General features: G+C 39.8%; 1 protein-coding gene across 2 annotated transcripts in view; it reads right to left on the reverse strand.

The window, feature by feature from the left end:
- The window catches only part of adam19a (ADAM metallopeptidase domain 19a), a 216697-nt gene that overhangs the window by 107825 nt on the left and 91260 nt on the right, over positions 1–17612 (reverse strand). For both annotated transcript variants that reach the window (XM_034130902.1, XM_034130901.1), the window contains exon 3: positions 4368–4444. In XM_034130902.1, coding sequence (XP_033986793.1) covers positions 4368–4444 — 77 coding nt within the window. The remainder of the gene's footprint in view (positions 1–4367; positions 4445–17612) is intronic.

Raw genomic sequence — 17612 nt, forward strand, 5'->3', positions numbered from 1 at the left:
CATACATTATAAACCAGTAAGTTTAAGCTTTAAGAAAATGATAAAAGAGAAGCAGATTTCAAAATGACCTGGACTCATTGTTATCGGTTATTTATTACAGCATTGTACCTTTTTTACTGTCTTTATTAACAATCACAAGAAATGTTCTTCATTATAATGTATTCTTTTTGCGTTTATTTACCCTTAGCAACCTTTTATTACACACATTTCTTGTGTTGATTTTGCGATTGTATTACGCCTTATCACTTAATGCTTAATTATGAATATAAATCAACCATTATTAAATGATATGTATATATGTATTTTCCTAACCACAATCTGTTATGATATCAATATCCATTCATCATATTATCAATATATTTATGATAAACTTTGCCCTGCTTACTGCAATTATTATTATCTATCTTTTCTTTCAATCACATTTTACTTCATGTTTATATTGTAAAATGTATACCCTACTGAATGATATTTATTAAGTAATTTCATAAATAATGAATATAAGTATTAGTACATGATAATCTTATCCTGTTGTTACTTATAACAGAATGCATTGTTGTTAATGAATTGCTTCAATAAGAAGTGACTTTTATCGTGACTAAAAGATGTGTTCTCTCTGTAACAGAGGGTTTATTGTGATAGAGAGATACATTTAGCATTATAAGAATATGCTTTCTCTTTTTTATGACAGGCTTTGCTGTAAAAAAAATAGACTCTTTTATTAACAAGATCATAATCAAATGATTTGGTGTCATAACACTCTTTTCCAATATAACAAGATCATTTCTTCTCGTTTAAATACACCATATATCTTTTTTTATTACAAGCAGCCCTCGTTTTCTTTCCCTCCTCTAATGGGTGTAAAAGTAATGATGTTGGCCTTCAAACACACTGGCCATGTTCCAGTCCTGTCCCAGTGGAAGAGGCCCGTCAGATCAAATAAACCCAGTCCCATTCCCAGTAACTCCAACAGAACGTGTCCCTCTTACTCTGACCTACATTCGCTGCTCCAGACCAAACTCCTGTGCTTTGTTTGGTTTCAAATAAGCACCGGCTTCCTGTCCCAGACTGGGTGCCACGTCACCCCCCCGTCATTCATCCCTGTCTGACTGTCAAGTGTGCCACATTGTCTCAGAGCTTCTTGTTTATCTGCCTAACTGTCTGTCGGCTCCTCCATTTGTCTCCTGTTCACCCCAAGTCATCAATCTGTTTCCAAGCAACAGAAATCCTATACATGCAGTGTGTTTGCTTATCTGTCCAATAAACGCTCCAGACCGTGAACACCATCTCACTCCTTCCACTGACCTCTGGCCTGTATGGGAATCGTTGCTTTGCAAACTGAATCAGATTCACAGTATGAAATAGAGGCAAAGGAAATATGCAGAGAGAGATAATCTGCCATCTGCTCAGACAGCTTTAGGCATAATGACTGATCAATTACACATTAACACATTTTAGAAATGCTATGAAGAGCTCTACACCTCAGAGTGTAATCATTTAAACTGAAATAAATGATTTATTCTTTAAACAAATTGCAATTTCAAACTATTTGTGAATAACAAGAGCTAAGTCTTGTTCGGTCGATATCAGCAAAAATAAATGAGCAAGCAAAAATAAGAAGAAGTGGGTAGGCACTGGAACCTGATGGGTTCCTTGTCAAATTTTGCATTTTACAGAATTTGAGTGTTTGAGTGATGTCACTATGTAGGCATGTTAAGTTCTGAAAATGTATTTCCCAAAATGTATTTTTTTATTAAAGAAATGTGTGTCATTTCATGTTACGTCTCTCTAGATGTTACACATTAGAACATATACCAGCCTGCCAATATAGGCTTCTCTCCTGACTAAACATATGCAGTTATACACTTAATTAATATTTGTGGGTAACATTTGAGTATGCGTAGTATTTGGTCAGTCGCTCCCCCCTGATGAACGGGGGGGAGGTGTTGGGGCATGTTCTCTCCACCCCCGGCTCCATGAGCATGTTAAGTGATGCACCTCAGGGAGTCTGAGCACGTCTCGGGCTAATGATGCACGCAGCAGACGGAGCTCCACATGATGCTATCACAGGAACACCATGACCTCTGCTGACCTTGAACCCTGTTCCACCTGCCCTTCATGGGACTCACCACTCATTCTGATTAGTCCCACACATTCCCTGCATTACAAAGATGCTAAAGCTATGATTCCTGCCTGTCATATTCATCTATCTCCAGGCAAATGTGAAAAGCTTTGAATTCCATTTTGTAAAACCATAACTTTGCTTTCACAGTCATAGACAAGTCCGTGAACATCGTATAATGTGCCTAATGGAACATTACATTTCTCTTTCAGTGCACCCAAGAGCTGACTTCAACAAAGTTTTCCCAGCATATTCCTTAAAAAAATAAGAGCTCAAACCTTGTTGCTTCAGGGAAATTGAGCTGCTACCGCCTGCTACAGTATAAGCACTTCCATCCCCTAAAGCCACCCATAGAATCTTCTTTACTGCGCCAAGCGTGCAGCCTGTTGCAGCTCCCCTGCTAGATTTATACTATTTCCAGCCTTAAGCTTTCTTATTTGATCTTACTTGTTCGTTTTCTTTTAATGACTTCTATCGGTAACTTGTTAAATTAGTAAGCTGTGCCCTCTGTAACCTTTTTAGTAGAGAGATTTTGTTTTGTTTTTTTGCCGTTGAGTTGCTGCTGTTTTGCATCCACGACACTGGATACACAACATGGCTGCCTTGTTTGCACCAAAGCTAATCGGGCTAAAACTGGCTAGCATGGTGGTCGGAAGAACAGATCCCCACTGAAATCTGGAGGGAAATGAGGACGCAAAGAGACGAAGGAGGAAGGCTGTGTCCAGATGTATGTAGAAAAGGAAATATAGGCCGCGTTGCCCACGACACATCGTTAACTACGAGTCAGATGGAATAGTGTACGGTAGTCTACACCATGATACACCTGACAACTACATTTCCATCAATGGCTTCCTGAATGTTAGGGCCGACAAGGAGTACATCAAGAGTAGGGTTGCGGTCCAATAATCCATTTAGCTTAGGAACCTTCCTAACGGAGTGAAATGACCCGGAAGTCCCTCAGTGGCAGCCATGATAAGTGCCGTTCCAATTCTCTAGATGATAGGAAAGGAGGTTTCAAACTTCCTTTATAACCTCCTTTAGCTTAGGAACCACTGGACCTCCCTCACCGAAAGGAGAGGAGAAAATGCTGCCCCACAATGCCTTGCGGCCGCGGCATTTGCCGTCTCACAACAGTCGGCCGTTCACGGAAACAACCGATTATGACCGAGAAATGATATCATGAAAGTTACGGTGCTTATTAAGCATTTTAAAACGTATGTGGTAAGTTGCCAAAGTGCTTTGTTTTGAACGTTCATCAGTATTATAATCAAAAAGAGAAATATGAACGTTAGTTTTGACTGAAATGATCAAATAAAGTCAACATTTCACAGTCTTTACTAAGCTGTGTGGGGTTTGTTCAACTTTTCAAAGATGTTTGAATGGTGATATACACAGTGATAGATGTTAAGGACTAACGTTTATAATAAATACATTTGTATTGATTTTAAGATCTTTTCATACAATCATACGTATTGGGATCATTTGTATTAATGTGGACCGGAGGGAGAGGGGGACGAGCTTAAGTTTCACTTTCCTTTTTTATTTCAATTCCAACTTTGGTCATGAAGAATATGTTCCTCTGTTGTCCCCGTTCATAAAGCATAAAACAACAGCATCAGAGCACGGTGCAGAGTCTCTAGATGAGTTTACAGTAGTCCCTCGTTCTTATTAAACATCCATGTTGTAGTCCGCCGTATAGAAAACTGTAGTTTCCATAGTTTCCCCACAGCAGCAGACGCACATTTATGACCTCCGCTGGCGCATCATAAACACGTCGGATAGTGAAAGTGCAGTCGGATTCTCTAAAGTACCGCAGTCTCTTCTCCTAAGTCCTTTTGAAAGTCCACTATCCCTTAACCCCATGACGTTTCACTCAGAGGTCAAGGGATAGACGATAGGGTTAGAACTTAGGAGCTGTTTTTTTGGAGTATTCGACCGCAACCTATGTATGTATTTATTCTAATATGGTGCAACTGTCACGAAACCTTATGACCCCCTGGGATTTATAAAGTATTTTGATTGATTGATTTGATTGATTGAAGATGTGGAAACATTGAGTAACCTTGTGGTAACCAAAACAACAAAGACGGAGCAGAGAGAAGAGGCAGAGATTTCTGTTATCTCCCTCTATTATCGCCTCACTCAACACTCTGTGATGCACAATTAATTCCTCTTCTCAGGTGGAAGACAGAGGAGGTAATTAAAGGGGCGTAGGCGGTAAAGATGGTTCCACAGAAGGAGTACTCACTGATTACGTTCCACTTGTAGCACCAGTTGGAGGTGGCTGGATGAGAGCTGTACTTCCCCTCTGTCTGGGTACTGCTCCTGTGGGGTGAAGCAGAGATCAGGTCAGTTCAGAGCAGGAGAACACCAGGAACACTTGGCTTAAGTGCATTTTAAACATCAAAGTGTATTTACTGTACAGCCTCCATTTTCTGAGTGTTCAGCCAGCAGGTAACACAGTCAACAAGATGCCTGAATGGCCATAAAACCTCAGTGGGAAAAAAATGCCTTTGACACACCTATTCCCTAAAATATATCTCAGATTTGTTGCTTTTCTGGTATTCATTGACACGTTTTTTTTATAGTAACAAACACAGATTCATAATCTGATGACTTTTTAACTTCTTCTCTAGAATTTCCCTTTAAAGTGTTATGTTACTTTTGCACTAAAGTTCCCATTTAAATGAAAAAAAATACATTAATAAGTTTTCAAGATTTGACAATTCCTATATTAAAAAAGATATCGCTCGGCCATAGCTGCAACTTCATCTTTATTGACTAATCTGTCAATTGTTTTTTTTATAATTTCACAGTTTATTTAGCAAATTAGTGAAATAATGCACATCACAATTAATCAGGGCCTTGTGTGATTTGTAATGCTGGTCATTTTGTTTGAAATATTATTGAAATGATGATCATCAAAAAAGTTACCAATAGAGTGCCACAGTGACGCGTCCTAAAACCCGGAAGTAAGCTTCTTCCGGTTCCCTCGACAAAAAAGCAATGCAATTTCTTCATAGGATTTTTGAAAATAGCTGGAAATAAGCTCTATGGTTGAGACACATTTAAGAGACGGGTCACGTTTTGTTCAGTAGGATAAACTCCACATGTCTACCCTACTTTTATAATTTTCTAATCATAAATCGAATCGATAGATTTATGATCAATAGATTTATGATTCGATCTTTAAGGCTTAAATTGGGAAGGATGTTTTATTAGTCAGAGCACACATTTGCAGCAAAGATTATCCACAAGTTATTCTGTAACTGGGTTACATTTTGAATAAAGAAACGTTAACCTGTTTTGTTTCAAGATTTCTGCAGTTTATTTTTATTATTTATTATTCATTTACATTAGAGCAACCATATTCTTGATAATGACTGTTTAAGTTGAATAATAATAATAATGTAATAGTTATGATGATTTCAAATGTACATTAATAGAGTGATGCAGCGCAAGGTTTCCCTCAACACAAAGCAATAGGATTCCCCTGTTGGATCTCTTGGTCAATTGAAGAAAATAAGCTTTGTAGCAAACACACGTTTATGATGTTTAACACGTTTAGGATCAGCAATCTCCACATATTAACACAACTCTATGATTTACGTAGCATGAATGTGCACCCCCCGCTAAGCTGCAGGCGGTCTCATGTCGGTGTGTTGACGTTTAGTAGATTTTTAGTTACTTGTATGCAACCACACGTTTTTTTTACGTATAGAAGCTTTGGACATTCACCAGTGTTGTATATACTGACGGATTTTATGTTGTAGAAAGACCCGTGAAAATCTCTAACAGTCCTTATTTCATGCTTCTAACCCCAAACCATTCAAATAACCAGACGAGGGAACCGGAAGTGGTAACATGCAAGGTATTTTCCCGGTTTTATGACTCCTTCCTGCACCACTCTACAATGGTTTTGCAGAAACCATTGTAGAGTGGTGCAGGAAGGAGTCATAAAACCGCGGAATAAGCGGTATTGACTCTCCAAATAGCCACAGCTGTGCATAATGACAGCTGCTCTGGGGTTGTTGGAGAAGAATCTGGTGAAATGTCACTTCCGTCTCCGCTTTATTTCTCATTGACAGTCCTAATGATTGATGCAGTGGGCAGATGTTTCCATATGCAAACCGATACACACTGTATAAATGTTCCTACATCCATTTCTGGCCACCTGTGGGAGTGGAAATGAGGCTCATGGACGTCCGCCCAGCTTCACATGATGACATGTTCAGCCCCAAACCTCTGCATGTGCCGTGAGTAGCACCAAAAGATGTTAATATCCAAAGGGTCACGTTAAACAGATGGTGATAGCAGAGAAAAGTACTCATTCTAGGAAGCATAAATATCCACAGCAAAGTGGTAATCTTCCCAGTAGCTGTCAGGATATCTCACCATGGAGTATTGATGTGTTTTTCTATTCTACATCTATATGACATACAGATGTTTTACATTACAATACATTTACATAACATTTCATTCAGCTGAGGCTTTTTCTTCTGAGAGATATTTTTCATTACAGTTTAATATAATGTCCATATGGTTTGTATTATGAGAAACCATGTTTTTCATGTTATGAATAAGTCTCAACATCACTTCTCACACGATTGGCACGGATCTCTGGAGGGGAAACTGCTCCATGCTCCTTCTACAGTATGGACAATGCATCATGGGAAAAGAAAATCACTGGTTTCTATTCATTATTTAAGACAAAGCATTTTACAGCTGCATGGACAAACAAAGGGTTGGACTTTTTAAATGCTGTTATCAAATCAATCTACCCTGGAAGGTGTGAATTGTAAAAACAATGCTGCAAAAACGTAAGAAATGAATTCAGCCATTGTTCAGTTCAAGCACAAATGCCAACATGTATTGCTTGCACATCTCATGACATTAACTGGCCTTTTGGAGACATTCCTCTCGACATTTTGAACAACATTGATCAACGAATTCACAAAGCAATTGGCGGAACAATTTATAATGTTTGTTTCCATTTGCGCAGAAGCCTTTTGTGTCTACACAAAGGCAGTTCAATGATACATTCTTAGTTAAAACTGTTGCTTTGCAAATGCAAGGTCTTTCTTTTCTACAAACACTTATCTTAAAGGAAGAAGCTGCAACACAGCTGTCAAGAGTCTGAAACACCATAAAACCTTTACAAGCACCGTGAAGTCATTACACTCGTCTCCACTGGGGAAATACTTTGCCAAAATAAAAGAGTGCAGCTGTGTGTCTCCGTCAGAATGAACCAAAGTAAGTGTATCAAAGAACATTTTCCTACATTCTTACATGCAGAGCTGAGGATGTGTGTTTGATGCCACTCCAAGCATGTGAACCCTACGCCGTACACAGTGTGTGTTCTGACACCAGCAGCAAGTGTTATCATGGGTTAACCATTTCCAAACCTGGAGACAGTTCCAATGGCTTTTTACTGTCAATCATCTCATCAAATTGCGAGATTGACATTTTAGCACCTATAATTTACCCTTTACATAATAACATATTTGACAATCCAGCATTTTCAGTTGAGTCTCAATTTAAAAATGACATTTAGGTTTGTGAACAAGAAATTGAATGAATTAAATGTTAATTCTTTAAACTTTGCATTGATGTCTATTTTTTATCTCCTTTATACTGCATCACTGAGCATCTGCAACTCGTTTAAGCCACTATTTTATAACTCACAAATGACAATGAAGAGGTTCTGTACCACTCAAAGAATGTTGGTTTAGATGAGCCTCAGTCAGCATTATAAAACATCACTGTTAAATGTGTTTGTCCAACATGCTTTTTAAAGGGATTGCCTATAGTGTTTTGGGCTGCACAAACCATGCCAGAAATGTTAAGACTTACGTCCAAATTGGACAATTTCATTTTTTTCATTCAATGGCATCATACGTCGTTCATGCAGGAAGTAGTATGTTCCTTACCTTCCTAACCTCAACTGCACTTAAAATAAGTTGCTATACCCTAGAATAGTTGATAATGGCAGTGAATGTTAATAAACGCTCTTTAGCAGGAATTGTTTTTGCTTGGCCAAAGTGTTTTTCAGTTAAACTGATGTAGACCAATCATTGTGCATTATTGTATTTTTTATTAGGACTTCTTACATCCTCATTTAGATCTTCCTCTAAGCACATTTTGATAAAGGAGGGCACAGGTGTGAGTGGTGAAAAAACAGTTCCGATAACTTAAAGGTGAAATCCTACAATGTAATTTGAAAAAAGTAAGCTTTCCTTTTGCAAGTGTTGAGAAACCATGAACTATATAAAGCCATCAACAGAGACTAACTGTTAGATGCCAGGTCTTATCTCTTATCACTCTTCTATTTCCCATCTCTGAGCAAGGCACCAACAGAACAACTCATCGTGAGTTAATGAGTGTTCTTAATCATTGAACTTGTCAGTCCAACATGAAGTGACACAGATGCACTTCCACTCCTCCTGCTTCATTTTCAGCTGCTCACTTTTGTAACTTCCCCAGCTCCAGCTGAAAGACCTCCATAGGTCACAGCAGAGTCACAAGGGGGGGTGAGCGGGAAGTGAGAAAAGGGAGAGACTGGTGACAGCCAGGAAAGTGTGTGAAGATTTACATAAAGGAGGGAGGAAGCTAGGGAAGTGTGAACTGTCAAGAAGGCAATAAATTGGACACGGTGAAGTCTCAGGCCCAAGCCCCACGGGAACGAAAACGGGTTGTATCCGCATATTTCTCTTGCGTATAGCCCTTTTTGCCACACGAGGCCGTAACGAAACGATAGAAACGGACCCCGCAAATGACAACGGGTCCAAAGGTGGATAGATCTGGGAAGGGAGCGCTCTGGGGGGTCCAACGGCTCCGTGTGATCGCCTCTATACAATCATTTTGTGATAATGATGATGCAATAGCCCTGCCTCCCCCCACCTCTGCTGCTCACCCCCGCAAAAGTACACTGCACACTGAATTCAGATTATTTATCTTTATCTCGATATGGACATAAACGCGAGTGAAGTCTAATCTGACAGGACGGAGACACGCAGCTCCTCCGGCTGTGATGCAGCGGGAGGAAAACACACACTTCAAGTCAGATCATCACCCTTAGCTATTTTAATTACCTCTCAAACTAAACTAGTTATAAATATGTTTATTTTTACTGTCGGGTCATCATTACAGGATCAGCTGCTGCATGAGGCAGACACTGACGCTGTGAGAAGAGAGGAAAAAGAGACAGGCTCCGTGTATTTTATTATTATATATCGTCGTTATTCATTTGTTTTAAAGCTCGATAAATAACAAAGAAGACCTTTGACGGGCACTTTTATAATTTTGTCCGGAAGATATAAACTTTAACACACGTTGACCGGCGAAAAACTCTGCCCGGTTCCCTCGGCCCCCACCGCGGAGAATAAACAGAAGTGCAGCCATGACAACCATTCTTCTTCGCTGCTTTTGTGGAGGAAGTTGCTGCTTTTGTGGAGGAAGTTACAGCGCCACGTACAGGCTCGGCATATGTACTGCAGCTTTTCCAGCGGTTGGATCTAAACGGAGCTGTCTCTTGTGAACAGACACTATCCGGTGTATATTGCGTGTGGACGGAAGCTTTTTGGTGATTGCGTTTGCGTTAATCCTATGCGTTTTGCCGTATGCGTTCCCGTGGGGCACCAGCCTCAGTGAGCTTCAAACTGGGAGTTACATTCTCTAAAGGTTGTGTGTCATATTGTGGAATTGTATAATGTTTGTCTGTCAATTATTATCTGTTTGTGTATGATTAGATTGTATGCATATTTATTTATTTATCTTGTTCACTCAAGGGATCCCAGTAACATAACCTGTTTAAGGAAAGGACTCCGTTCTGATGGGGGCTGCGTCTGACTTTTTCTGTCACTTTTTAATACAGACAATCCAACAGTTCCGCTGAGATTTGTAAGGAGTGAAAGTAAGCGGGATTGGAATTTTCCTTGGGCTTTCTTTAGATATCAACATTTTGTAATTTAAGACCCACTTCTGATTGTTGAAAATGTTTGAATTATTGAAGGTGGCTGAGGCTCAGGAGGTATATATATATAACCATTGGCATGACTCTCGGGCCTTTAGATTGCGCTCTGAGTCCTACCAGCTTCTCATAACTACCGTGGTCACTTTTTGAGTGTACAACCTCCAGATTCGAGTTGCCTCCCCTCCCTACACCTGAAGGCAAATGTTTTTGAAACATTTCATAAAGGCCAACCTTGAAAACATGGGGAAATGGCCTTGCTACGGCCTGACTCCACATCTCATTCACATTCTGTGTTCACAAACAGACAGGCTTTTTGCCATCTTTAAGGTTGGCCAACATAAAAAGCTGTGGTCTGAAAAATGTCATATCACAAAGTCTGTTTGTAGGGTTTGTATGCAGAAGGGGTTAATCATCAGATTTCACCATCTGTATGAAGTTGTAGCTCAAAATCTCCAAATACCATTTCCTTTAACTTTTGGAAATAGCATCTACTTTTCCACTTCCTTGCCTCCCTTTATCTCCAGGCTAACATCTCAGGGTCCATTCTTCAAAATGATTGGTTCAGAAGCTCTGCTTACTGAGCATGTTGTGGTGTATCTGCACATTTGCTGATCAAACAGCTTCTAAATCCTCAAATTCCCTCAGCCACATGTGTGGATCTTTCACAGCAGTGACTGGTGTTTGTGCTCTGAGTGATTTGAGCTGCTTCTCCTGATTTCTCCAGGTTGTGGTTATACAGCTTTAATCTTTATCCTGCACCCCCACTGGCTTAAAGAGCAAATAAGCGTACCACGTTCAAGCTTCGTCAAGTAAACGCAAATGTATCTGCGTGTTGTGACATGTTTGATCAGGTTTCAGTATCTGTCAATTTGGATTTGTCACATCCAAGAGAGGATACGGTGGAGGATGAAAAACAGCGGCCAGTTAGAGGGAGGAAGAGTTTAACTGGAAATAAAGTTAGCAACGTCTCGTTCAAGCGGCTCACTTGATGAAAGCAGACAGTCGGAGAGACACTGAAAGAGAAGCAGAAGCGAGACAACAAGGAAACAGGAAAAGACAAATCGATGGTGAGAAAGAAATGGATAACAGGAAGCGGACAAGACAGCGCAGGAAAAGAAAGTTGTTGAATTGGACGGTGCCACTAATGCTTATCTGCTCGGGGGGGTGGATAGACACGGAGAGCCAACAGCAGTAGCCATGCATCAGATGGAGCTCCAGTGAAGCACAGCTCACACACACTGTGCCAGAGGAGGGCTTATTAGATGGATCAAAGCTTGTCTAATCTACATGCTAAGAATATGATGAGAGGGCTCTGACAACCCACCCATCCTCCTGAGAGCCACAGATTATCCTACATGGTTATGAACAGTAAACATACAAAGATATGATGATGTATGCACTCTTCAGATCTTTGATGTGACTGTGGATTGCCCCAGTGACATTAAATATGCTCTATTGTGGCTTATCTTGTGTATTACAAGATGCCACTCATTTCATTTAATGTGTTTTCAGTTATTGACACAAGAATGCACTTAAAGCTGCAATTTTGCTCAATGTCTGTCCCTAAATGGCACAACGAGACCTTACATTCTGGTTAAGTGCATGCTGGGTCTTGCTTTTTTCAATTGGTTAAGAGAGTAGCGACCATGTGAACATGACATTAAAGTGAGTCGGACTAGACAAGAAGCCAGCAGGCTGTCCAGAATATTTCAAGAACCGTATTGAGTAAGTAAAGTTGAAAGATAGCTTTTGTGCAAAAAGCTCCTCGTTGCGGATACAAAATAAAGCAATAAATGGGTCTTTAAACTCTAATGACCTCTTTGTTCTGTCTCCAAGGAAGTTGGTCTAACAAAGGGGTCAACAATTACATTTAATAAAAGTACAATTTACATTTCAATATTGACAAGAACATCCAGGAATCTTCCAACATGGTGCTGGTAAATCAAGAAATCCCTCAGTACCATAGTGCAGTTGACCGTGTGTGAGATTTATTCAGCCGCTCAGTTTCGTTGGAAAGAAGAATGAGGACACACTCTTCATACGTTTCTACTTCCAACAATAACATCCACCGCAGCTTCTCTGTCAAGGGAAAATTCAGTTTCAATATTTGAGCCATTTCTCCATGTCTTTATTGGCACAAGAAAAATGTAAGCCTGCTGACTCTCGACATTTCTCAGTCAACGCAAATCACCAATGATCGTCTGTACGATGACATGATCATGTGGTGATTCACCTTTTCCCTCTGCTTTCGGGGGACAAGGGATTTGCTTTCTGACGTCTATAAATATAAATTAGTTTAATAACCACAATCAAAGCAGTGGGCCATTTTTTAAAGTTCATCCTTTTGCAAAGATTCTACCAAAAACATCTCAAACCTGAACTAAATAAGTTTGATTCCATACTATATATTGATCAAATCAACAGAAATTCAGTAAAGTATTAAATATATACAAATATTTAGCTTCAACCCTAACCCCAATCACCCTCAGGTACGTTTCATTGTATAGAAGATTAAGTAGAAAGGATTTGGTAGTTACATTTGATTAAAAGCAAATGTTGAATCATATATATGTCAAAACAAAAAATACTGTAAAAGTAAATCAAAGGTATCATTCACTTCTTTCTGCCTTTTTGGACTTTTTTTATTATCAAAGTGAAACTAGGCCATGAAATTGTTGAAGGAGCCCCAGTCGTCTCCGGTGCAATTTCTCCCCATCAGTCAAGCAGCGTAGAGAAGGGCAAGGAAAGGTGTGAGTGGATAGAGCTTTACAGGATGAGGCAATCACGCCTGAGACCCGAGAGAGGGAGGAGAGGACGGAGGAGACTGAGCAGTGCTGAGGAAACGGTGTGAGAGTGGAGGCAGGGACGCTGTGGGCTGGCAGGCATGAAGCGGCAGAAAGAGAGCCCTGTTTCCTCCGATACTGAGCAAGTGTGCAACTAGCCTAATGACATGAAGAGCCCCTATAATTAATCTATGTCAAATGTGCGACAAAGCTGCTAAAATTAAACAAGTCTTAGGAGTGGAGGAGGCGGGGGGGTGGATGGGTACAGCCACATATAGCGAGGTACTTATTACTGTTCCCTTCAATCCCCCACTGAGACAAAGTGGGGAGCTGACAGCTTCCCATGATTTGTCAGGGAGAAGAAATGGTAAGGGCAGGGAATCAGTACAAGAGGACCCATTACTACCAATTGGTGTCTCTCAATGTACCTGCAATTCCTGTTAGATTTAACAAACGTGACAGTGTCCATCTTTAGTCACAACACCTGAAATGTTGGTTTAACAGTGATATGTGTATGAGTGTAAGATTAAAAAAGTGTGGAACCAACGCAAGAGTGGGAGGTTAACAACAACAGAGTTAAACCAGAGATTCTGTGTAAATGTTGGCCGTCAAAGTATTTAGGCTCCTGTACCTCTATTGTGTGTGTCACTCTTCCTTAAATACCTCAGAGATAAAGTACCTTTGCACACTTTTCCTATCCAGCAGAACATACCTGGAACACTGTACCCACAGAACCAAAGAACACAGCAGCCCTCAACTCTTTTTCCTAATCTGTAAAACAGTGGTTACTGGATAGTCTAACATGCTGTCATAAACTGGAATATCATTGTGTTTCATACTGTCTGTGCATATTAGCTTGTATCTTTGCTTATGTATGTGCATTTGTGTCTGTTGTGTGTTAATGGGTTTGTATATGAGGGTTTTTAATTATGTGCTTTATATGTGCTGTGTCAAATGTGCTCATGTGCATTTGCCTGTGCTTATGTGCTCTTCTATGTTTTCTTTTAATGCCATCAGCCAGCCAGGGACTGCAGATGAAAATTACCACATAAATGTTATGACTTTCGATCATTCATGGTATTCATTAAGCTGTTAAGCCGAAGCCTGTTTTTCAGGTCTCAGGCTCGAAAATGACATTCCCAGAACAAATGACCATATCTTCCCTTCTAAAAGGGGTAAATTAATAATCTTTTTTCTCAAAGTAATGATAAACATGTGAGTTGGATGTAGAAAAGTCAGAATCAATATAGATGTTTTTTATTTTAAAGTAAATTCAGATTGAACATAGTAAAAAACTGTAAATTATAGTGTCCGTCCAAAAACAAAACATTACTTATAGTGAAAACCACCCTTGAATGATGGGTTAGTAGACTAAAAGCTTTAAGAATCCAAACTATAACATATAATAAGTACCCTGTATCAAGATTGATGCAAAACAAGTGACATTTGACCTTTTTAGAGAGATTTAGAAGAAAAGAAACACTTCTGGGGTCATTTGGGTGTATTTGCCATATCTCTGGCCCCCCTCGTCGATTTTGATGATTGACATCTCTTTTAAACCGTTAGAGCCAATAGAATCGAGAAGGAAGTCCCTAGATCCATCTAAACATTACCATTGGTGAATAGAGTGATGCACAGCCAGATGGCCCAAAACCGGAAGCTGGGTTGTAGCTCTCACACACACTATATGAAATCTCCGTTTTTTGACAAAAATGTTAAGATGGATTATCAGTAATAATGTGAAAGGGACACAGACACATTGGATTAACCTTCAGCAGCGTTTGTATGCGTTTTAATGCCATTGAACACAACTTTTGATCAGAAAACAGCAAAGGTAAGACGTATTTGCCGTTTTGGCTCCGTAAAGCTACGTTGTGTGTTGTCTGGATTTGCCTTCGCTGCCCTGAGTTTTGGTCGCACAGTGATGATACTTATACCTCTAGAATCTGTGGAATCTCAGCTTTCATTTGATATCTTGTTTGTGCAGATCCGATAAGTAATACAATATCTCTACCGTGAGTTCTGTGCTAAGAGCATTAGCATTTTTTCGCTTAGTGCTAGTTCAGAGGCTTGGTATTACCCTTGTGTTTCGTTTAGCTAAAAATTGTTCATATCGTCAGTTAGCTGAGTTTCTTCCCGTTAAGTGGGTATGACACATTCATAGGTTGTTAAATGTTAAGAAGCCCTGAGACACAGTTTTGTGAAAAAAAAGCCGGTTAGCAGGTTAATGCCCGACTTTCAAGCTGTATCTCTGCTGCTGCAGCGTATGGAATTCATTTGCCAAATAAAAAGGCATTGCTTTGTTTCCTCAGATAAAAGGAATAGTTGAACTTCATTATCAAATAAACAGCCATCAGATATGAGTTTCTGTTATAACTCAACAGCTGTGGATGTTCTTTGAATCTTTGATTTAGGGCTGTTTGTGTGTGTGTTGATGTTTGTCATGTTCCCATGGCTCTGATGCCTCACGCTGTGACACAGACATGCTATCCAGGCTAATCACATGCACCACCGCACCCAGATCCACGCTCTCAATTCCCATCGTGGAATTTCCACCAACATCAAGAACAACAAAAACTAATGGTGTGCTTAATTGTTATGGGTTACAGCAATGTGTGTTGTGGGGAGGGGGGGACAGCTGGATGCTTTTGTCAGACAAAAAGGACCGCACAGCTTTCTTATAAAAATCCTGGGCGAGGTTTCATTTGTAAATGTTTCTCTTTGATTTGCTATGCCTTTTGTAAAACAATGGAATCTTATCATTTCAATTTGTAATGAACATTATTTGTTAAACATGTTACATTTCTATCTCCTTTTCTTAGCCCCTTTTTGTCATGTAGTTGACATTGTTGCAGAGGACGGGAATACATAAGCCACAATCAGTGATTGAGGAAAGGAGAGTTCAGGGACATGTCCCTGCAAGCTGCCCCCAAAGAGAATTTATCGCTGATTAAATCCACAGAAAGCTCAGATGGAATGAAGATTAGAATAGTTTTCTGTAAAAGAAATTCACAATACGTTTTTCTTTGTTCAGTAAGTCCTTTGTTGGCCTCTGCTCTTCCTGTGTCTGTACATAACTGCAGTCCGTTCCCTTTAACAAAGCTGCAGCAGGACATGACTGCCAGAGAAATTACCTCCAGAGCTGGAAGACTGACTCATCCACCGCTCCTTGCCTTTTGGAGAGAGCAATTTACAATTAAAGGTAATTCTTTGAGTAAGATGTGAAAAAGCCTTTCTGATGTGCTCTCTTTCTGGACAGTAATATAAGGTGCCACCTGGGGAGCGCTCTCAAGGCTTCACAACAAAGCCAGCACCATATAATAGTTACAAACAACAGTAGCAATTTCTCACAGCCAATATGGCTGAATTCAATTGCTACATTGTGGTGAGGCATCCAGTAGCAACTGATGAACTGTACACATGTTCTCTCTCACCTCCAGCCGCTGACTGCTCCTGGTAAACAATGTCTTGAATATTTGTGGTTTTGTGTGTTGACTTGGGGCACGTGTCTCCGTTGTTGACAATATGATTACGCCTTTAGCTAGATGCCAATCATCACGAATATTAATCCATTCAATCAATCAATCAAAGTGTATTTATATACATATATATATATATATCACACATTTTACATTTGTCTCAGTGGACTTCACAGTTTGTAAAGATTATGAATACGATGCCCTTGGACCCTCACATCGGAGAGACGTGCAATATATGTTGTGTGTAAATTAAAAAGATAATACATTTACAAAATAGGTAGTCCAAATGCTTGAAAATGCATGTGTCTAGGAATAAGAAGAAGATGAATCCAGGTGGATGTCAACAATCCTCTGGCTGCCATCAGAGAAGTAGTAAGGTGAGCGTCAGGCAGGACCACCAGGGACAGCCACGACTCAGGATCCTTTATCCATTAGACTTAGTTTGGAAGGAAATGTGTCTTCTGCATCAGTTCAGGACCAAACATTATTCAACTCTATTTGCAATGCTCTGAGAATATTTCACTGTATAGACATATCATGGACTGTCCGCTAAATTCCATTAATTCCATTATCAATCAGAGAAATCTGCAGTCAGAGGAATCTGGAGCCAATCACAGTTCGTATAGGACAAGACACAAGTCTAGCAAAGGGGAAACCGACTATGTATATACCCAGAGAACCAAATGTATGTGATCTGCATGTCTTTGGACTGTGGGAGAAAACCGGAGGCCTTCAATGCAAACTCTGGGAATTTGGAACCCAACACATAGAGGTCAAAGATATCTGCTCAAGCAAGGTCAAAGCAAGAAAATGGACCACATATAAAATACATAGTAGTAGAACATCTGGACTTGAAAAACACAATGCAATGGAACACATGTTCCGAGTGAATTGTTTTTATCGATATGATTTTGAACATATTGGATGAGAGAAGTAACTCAGTTGTGAAAATCACCAAAACCAGCTGGTAAACCTCCTCACATACCCTCTTCTGTTGCTGAAACAGTCTCTCTCTTTCCTGACTGCTCAAGACATCTACAAACCATTTCTATTTCTTAGTTGTTGAGGAAACAGGACCACCGATTCTGATCATTTTCTTCTTGTATTATTAGTTCTGATTGCAGTAAAGCTCTTTGAGTCATTTTTTAGGTTATTGACTTAGATTATTTCAACAATTATTTTCTTCAAATGCAACTCCACCTTCCTACCGCAGACAGATTGATCTCTGGTACAATGACTGCACTGCATATTTAACAAAT

This window comes from Trematomus bernacchii, unplaced genomic scaffold, assembly GCF_902827165.1.
Source record: "Trematomus bernacchii unplaced genomic scaffold, fTreBer1.1, whole genome shotgun sequence".
In the NCBI taxonomy this organism is placed as follows: Eukaryota; Metazoa; Chordata; class Actinopteri; order Perciformes; family Nototheniidae; genus Trematomus; species Trematomus bernacchii.